Source organism: Podarcis liolepis (genome assembly GCF_965112155.1).
Source record: "Podarcis liolepis genome assembly, chromosome: 15".
NCBI classification, from domain to species: Eukaryota; Metazoa; Chordata; class Lepidosauria; order Squamata; family Lacertidae; genus Podarcis; species Podarcis liolepis.
This window is the reverse complement of record NC_139566.1, coordinates 18,083,376-18,090,065: the sequence shown is the minus strand read 5'-3', so window position 1 is coordinate 18,090,065 and position 6,690 is coordinate 18,083,376. Positions and strand designations below refer to the sequence as shown.

At 44.9% G+C, this 6,690-nt stretch overlaps 1 protein-coding gene across 2 annotated transcripts; it reads left to right on the top strand.

Moving 5' to 3' along the window:
* BANF1 (barrier to autointegration nuclear assembly factor 1) lies at positions 1 to 6,043 on the top strand. 2 transcript variants are annotated; one of them, XM_083478392.1, is made up of 3 exons: positions 1 to 154; positions 4,447 to 4,586; positions 5,350 to 6,043. In XM_083478392.1, the coding sequence occupies exons 2-3, from the start codon at positions 4,464 to 4,466 to the stop codon at positions 5,494 to 5,496; spliced, it is 270 nt and encodes an 89-aa protein (XP_083334518.1). In that variant the 5' UTR covers positions 1 to 154; positions 4,447 to 4,463; the 3' UTR covers positions 5,497 to 6,043. The 2 variants fall into 2 exon arrangements, with proteins under 2 accessions (XP_083334518.1, XP_083334519.1); XM_083478393.1 differs by lacking the exon at positions 1 to 154 and adding an exon at positions 2,610 to 2,749.
* The last annotated feature ends 647 nt before the right edge of the window (positions 6,044 to 6,690 follow it).

The window sequence follows — 6,690 nt, the reverse complement described above, 5'->3', positions numbered from 1 at the left end:
TCGAATCTCTATGAGCTTAGATCTGGACTTCCCTGGGCAAACGTAGGAAGCCTAGAGCGCCCTCTAGGCCGCGCTCCTCACGTCCACCTTTCCTGTCTTACCCGGAAGTGGTACCGAGGGGAGCGCGGGAGCGACGGTTGAGGCGAGAGAGCAGGTGAGCGGCTCGGAGGGCGGGAAAGGGAGCGGGGGCGGCCAGGGGGTGCCGGCGGTGAGGGGGACGGGTGAAGCCCCTCAGGTTTGGGGGAGGCTGGCGGCTGCCTGGGTGGTAATAAGAACCATAAGCGAGTGGCCATGAGGCGTCGCCGCCGCCTTTCCCTCCATCCGCCCTCTTCACTTTGAGGCGTATTAATGGAGCCTCTTTAATCCCACAAGCATTACACACCAGAAACTTCATGCTGAGCAGTTTGAGCTTCTCTCTCCTCCCACCGTCCTCTCCATGTATTTATCTTTTTCATGATGGTGCCGGCCTACCTTCCAGGGATGTTGTTTGGCTTATTCGTTTTAGGCCTCTCCTTTTTGCTTAAGGGCGGTTTCACAGAGAGAGAGAAAGACTCCAGGATTAACAGAAGGAATTGCAGTAAAACAGCGGAAGGGAAATTTGTTTTTAAACTTTTTTTTAAAAAAAGTTTGAAAATCACTCCCCCAAGATGTTTGTTTTAATGTTCGCTTCCAGAAGGGGGATTCCTGCTCCAATAACTCCTAAGTGAAGATGTCAAAGCAGTTACTGCTTTTAAAAAAAGAGGGGCTGGGTTTGCCCCTGATGGATAAGCAATGTGGGTTTTCCGGGAGAGAAATGTTAAAATGGGCAAAGAGGGGATTACTCAATCCCTCAGATTATGGGGAACTGATTTGGCCTTTGTCGTAGTTACCAAACACAATTCGGGAAGTACAGCGTGTTGACTTTGTATGGTATGTAAAAATAGCTCCCATTTTCTCCATGAACAATCAGGCAATATCTGACTGGGGAGAAAGTTCAACCAATCACATTCACAAATCAGTCCTGAGTGTAGTTAGTGGGCTGAAAACTGCATTCTTAAGCATTTTTTTAAAAAGGAAGGAGTCCCAGTGAACAGTGAATCCTATGGTACTCAAAAGTAAGTCAATAGGAATTCAATTGAGCTTGCACCCAGATAAATGGATTAATGGGGCTTAACACTGAAAGCCTTACAGTACTTGGAAATGATTTGTTGGAACATTTCCAAATGTTTTGGGACGTAATATTAAGACATAACAATGTAACATTGTTTGAAGCCCTCCCAAAGAAACTGACTGGCTTGAATGAGATTTGTATTTGTTCTGCCTTAGTTGCTGTTGGGGATAGAAAGACAGTTAAGACTTGTGAGGTAGTGCCCGTCAGTTCCTCTGTGCTGAGCTACCTGAGATTTTCCTTAATTCATTGTGTCTTGTTTCAGCCTTCCCATCTCTGGCTTAGGTTGCCTCATCTTCCCCAAGTATTTGGAAAGGGAGTGTTTGGGTGTGGTAGACTTTTTCCATGGGGATTGTTGCTAGTGAAATCAGGAAGGTGGGAGGAGAAGGTGAGGCAAAGTGGTGCAGGCACCTACACTCTTCCCAAGCAGGCTGCTTGACTTGGCTCTTCACCCCTCACCCAAGTGTTCCCACCACCTGCCCTCCCCACAATTGGAATAATATTTTTATTTTTTGGGGGGTATTGTAAACTGCCCTGTGATCTTCAGATGAAGGGTGGTATAGAAATTTGATTTAACAATAATAATAATCTATACTCACATTTGTTGATTGGTTTTCTCACATAAATTTAGCTTTGGGGTCTGCTCTGAAGCAGCAAACAGTTTGCTATTGAGTGTTAACTTAGAGCTCTGACCTTAGTAGGTGGGTTTATTTTCATCCTAAACCTGTAACGCTAACAACTAGCCTTTTTTACTATTATTTGGAAGATGAAGTAAGAACTTTGGCATTAGGATTCCAGCCTCAGTGAACCAAAGCAACCTAATGCTGGAGAGAGAGGAGGGGTTAGGACAGGTATAGGTAGCCAACAGTCCCTCAGAAGTTGTTGAGCTACAACTCTCATCATCCTTACCTACCGGCCATGCTATCTGGGGCTGGTGGAGTTGGAAGCCTTAACATCTGGAGGACCAATTATTCTCCATGCCTAGGTCAGGAGAGGAGCACTACAGTGGTACCTCGGGTTACGAACTTAATTCGTTCTGGAGGTCTTTTCTTAACCTGAAACCGTTCTTAACCTGAGGCGCGCTTTCGCTAATGGGGCCTTCTGCTGCTGCTGCTGCCGCCGCACACATGGGTGTGCAATTTCCGTTCTCATTCTGGGGCAAAGTTCTCAACCCGAGGTACTACTTCCAGATTAGCGGAGTTTGTAACCTGAAGTGTTTGTAACCCAAAGCATTTGTAACCTGAGGTACCACTGTACTAGCTTTCTTGACTGCAGCAGAAGACTAGCATTCACCTGAATGAGTGAAAGGCTACCTCTGGTGTTCCTTCCACCAGCAATAGAACCAAGAGGATTCTGTGGAGGTGAGGTAGAATGTGAAAGTGCTTGGATCTCCTGAATCCTAGGCTGGTTTCTCTCCTGAAGAGCAGCCCAACATAGGTCCTGTGTCATCCTGGCAGTACTGCAACAAAAGAACCCCCTAAGCCACCTTCTGCCCTGGCTGGTGATGGTTCTGCTGTTCCAGTTAGCCCCAGGTGCCAGTGAGGAATCAAAGGAGACCAAGCCCCACCTCATTCCACTGAGTGTTCTTCAATTCACTCTCTGGTAGGTGGCGCTATTACCTTATTTAGCTGCCTGCCCTTCAGTACCGCTTTGCCTTATTTAGCTATGTCAAGTAACACCTCTTGCTGCTTCCCTGGCTGTATTCCCTTACCAGGAGGCTATGTCATTATTGCAGTCATCAGTTGGAGGCTGTGTGAACCTAGGGAGCAGTAGCAACCGCCACCCTCTGGCTGGCTGCTGTTGGAATCAGAAACTTCCAAAGATTGCAGCAGCTGTTATGAAAGCTGTAATGGCCCTAACTGAGCCCCACCCCACTTTCCAAGTGTGAACTCTAGAACTGTCCAGTCAAACTATACCTTTTGGCCTCTTCCCCATCTCTCCTAAACTGGATACAGCTAGTAGGAGCAATGAGATCTTGTTTTTGTAATCTCAGGTGCAACCATGGTTGAGAAGTGGTGCGTTGCCTCTGATACTTGTGTTGGAAATAGTAGCAGCGCTGCTGACTATGCTTTATTTTACAAATGGTTCTTTGCAAAACACCCGCCCACATTCTGTGTACAATCTGAGCAGCAGTGTGCTCTGAAAACTTTTGAATAAACATTTTCTGCTTCTGTAACCAATTGGGATCTGATCTAGTATGTCTGACTCACTTTGGTAACCAAACCCTAAAAATTAACATAAAAGCACTGCATGAATGCTTCCAAATAAATTGCTCAATAGCTGGAAGGAGATGATTTTTATTTTTATTTAAATTTAATTTCCTGATTAAAATGTACATAATGAAGTATTAATCTGTGCTCAAAGCTTTGGTTGTAAATTATTTTTACTTGATATTTGCCTTAAGATATGTACATAACACATTAACATAAGCTTATGTACCAGTCCTTGCACACACAGCAAGCTGAACCTTATATATTTTTGTGTGTGATCTCAAAAAAGTTAATTACAGCTTAAAAACTGCCCAGTTTATATATTGGCTCATTTATATTTGAACCATATATAAGTCTGGTTTGCATTTTATTTACTCAGGCAAACAACAAACAAGCTATGGTTCTCGGCTTGTTTCTGACTTGGGTGTGCATTGTTTGTTTGAAAGGAACAAGTCATGCACTGAGTTCTCACAACACAACAAGCCATACTCTTATATGTTTGTGTTGTGTGTGCCACCTGCATAGGGGATGGGTGAAAAGCCTTATTCACATTTAAACTAAGATTTAACATGGCATTTGAGCCAGGTCACTATCTTTAAATACATCCTCCAACTTGGACAACAAATCTCAGCATAATTTTTTTTACCACAGTATCAAAATAAACACTAAGTGTTGCCAAACACATAAATTAGCAAAATGTACACATTTAATTTATGCTACAGTTCCTAATTTAAATGCATGTTTTACAACTGGAAAATGTTCTGTCCTGTGCCCCTGCCTCTAAGGTATGGTGTGGCAACATCCATGGGCATTCTAAAGAAAGCTACCTAATGCTGGAGAATTATTGTCTAATTCACTGCAGGCTTTCAGCTTTTTGGCCAACCAGGCAGGGGAGTATACACTCCTAATGCAACCATTGACATGGCTCACTCTGTTTCTTCCTCCCTGGAATAGTAAACAAATAAGCTGTATGACAGTTGGCCAAGAAGCATGTGGAGTTCTAGCATCCTGTGGGTTTTCTCAGCTGCCTGGTGATGCTACCCACCCTCTAGTTCTGACACCTCACTGATCTCTTCAGTTCCTTTGCAGGCAGAGCTGCAGGCAACATGACCACCAGTCAGAAGCATCGGGACTTCGTGGCTGAGCCCATGGGGGACAAGTCTGTTGGTACTTTAGCTGGCATTGGAGATGTACTTGGCAGGAAGCTGGAAGACAAAGGCTTTGACAAGGTATCTTCTGGGACAGTGGGTCTGAAAGCAAACTAAGTTTATGGAATAGGAAATGAACTTGGGCAGAGTGATGCTTTCTAGCCTCCAGACAAACCTCTGCTGTGGGGGGTTCACTTCAGAGGTACCAGGAGTACCCGCAGGACTACAAGATCAGGAGAGACATGCTCCATTTTGATGACTGCTGCAGCCTGCTTTTCAGGGCCTATGCAATGCAGCAGTCTTTTTGAATCTCAGTAGGCCTGCGTCCAATTAGTCTTTGTGGTAGAGTGAGTAATAATAATATTATTATTATTTATTATTTGTACCCCGCCCATCTGGCTGGGTTTCCCCAGCCACTCTGGGCAGCTTCCACAAAGACCACAAATACACTAATATGTCATACATTAAAAACTTCCCTGAACAGGGCTGCCTTAAGATGTCTTCTGAATGTCAGGTAGTTGTTTATCTATGAGGACTTGAACCCAAGTCTTGAGTCCAAAACTCAAACTGCTGCACTGAAAGGATAACTTCTGTGTTCCCAGATTTTCTGTGCTTCTAGAACAGCCTTTCACAACCCTGAGCCCTCAAGATAGTTTGGGTTACAACTCCCATCAAACTGAGGCAGCTGTAGTCCAAAACCTCTGGAGGGCACCTGGTCGCGGAAGGGTATTCTGGAATTTTCAGTCTCCCAAAAGAGTCTGATACAGGTAGCCTCTTTTTTTTTACCCAAGTTGCTAATCCTCTGTGTGCTCCCCCCCCCCCCCCCCCGCTTTCTTGAACACAGGCATACGTGGTTCTGGGACAGTTCTTAGTGCTGAAGAAGGACGAGGACCTCTTCCGCGAGTGGTTGAAGGACACGTGCGGCGCCAATGCCAAGCAATCCAGAGACTGTTATGGCTGCCTGAAGGAATGGTGTGATGCTTTCTTGTGAATGATGTTGGCCAAAGCCTGGTGGATGCTGTTAGGGCTTTTGTAGTTGAATAGAGATTGTTCCTCCCCGTCTCTCTCAGCACCCACTTCTTATAAACCTTCCAGCATCTACATGGGCTGCTGGGGGCTATTGCTCCCAACGGTGGGGTGGGGTGGGGGTAGCCATGACTGCCTTTTAATGTAACTGAATCTTTTTTCCTCCAGGGAGAGGGTTGAGAAACATCAAATGTTCTAATTCAATGCTCCATGTAGGTCGTTTTTTACGTGGCTTTAATTGCAAGCCCCCTCAATTTTAGGCCACCCAACTCCAGAACCAGACCTGCCTGCTAACAGTAATGGAAGTTCCCCTACTCCCTTTGTTTGAGCTCCAGTTAGACTGAGATTTACCTGTCAATTCTGAAGAAAAAAGATGTTATTAGGCCTATTATTTTTGTGATTTCTCTCCAGTGTTTGATCCCTGCTATAATTTTTATGCTACTCGGTTTATTGGCAAGAACCAAAAATCATTGCAAAGTTTTTAAATCAATAAAAATCAGCTGTGTTAACTATTCAGTGTTGCTTGAAAATTAATTGGGGTGAGCTGTTTCGGGGAAAGGGGTGTGGGAATCCAATTTGTGTCTTGATCCCACAAGGAAGTGTATGAAGGGTTTAGTATCTACCTGAGGTTGCTGAAGTGATGGCGAAAGTCAGGAGTTGTGAGTCTCAGCCTCATGATGGGGCACAGTTCTTTTCCCAAACTCGTCCAGGTAGGAAGAGAGCAATCCAGCACTGCTACTGACTCAAACCACTCTTGGCACGTAGCCCCTTCCAACAGAATGTGACCTTTACAGTTGCCTGTTTTAAATGTATGCCAAAGGAGGCTGAGCATTCTGGCCTAGTTCTTAGGATAGAAATTATCCCAAATAGTTGGGTAGAACAATGCTCTGCCTCCTTCCCTGGGCATCGTTCTAAAACGGGCAAAATCTAGATGGCTGTCAAAGTTAGGAATGGTAAGCAATAATCTTGCCCTAGCATAGAAATTGAAATTTACATAAAAATATTTGTGCCTTACAATAAGTGTTACTTGGCCCAACCTTGAGGTTGGAACAGGGAACAGGGAACCTATTTTCTGTGCTCTCTGCCAGGGAGGTACCTGCTAGCAGTGGGCAGAGTTTGCAGCATTTCAGGACTTCATAACTGCTACCCCATCTCCACC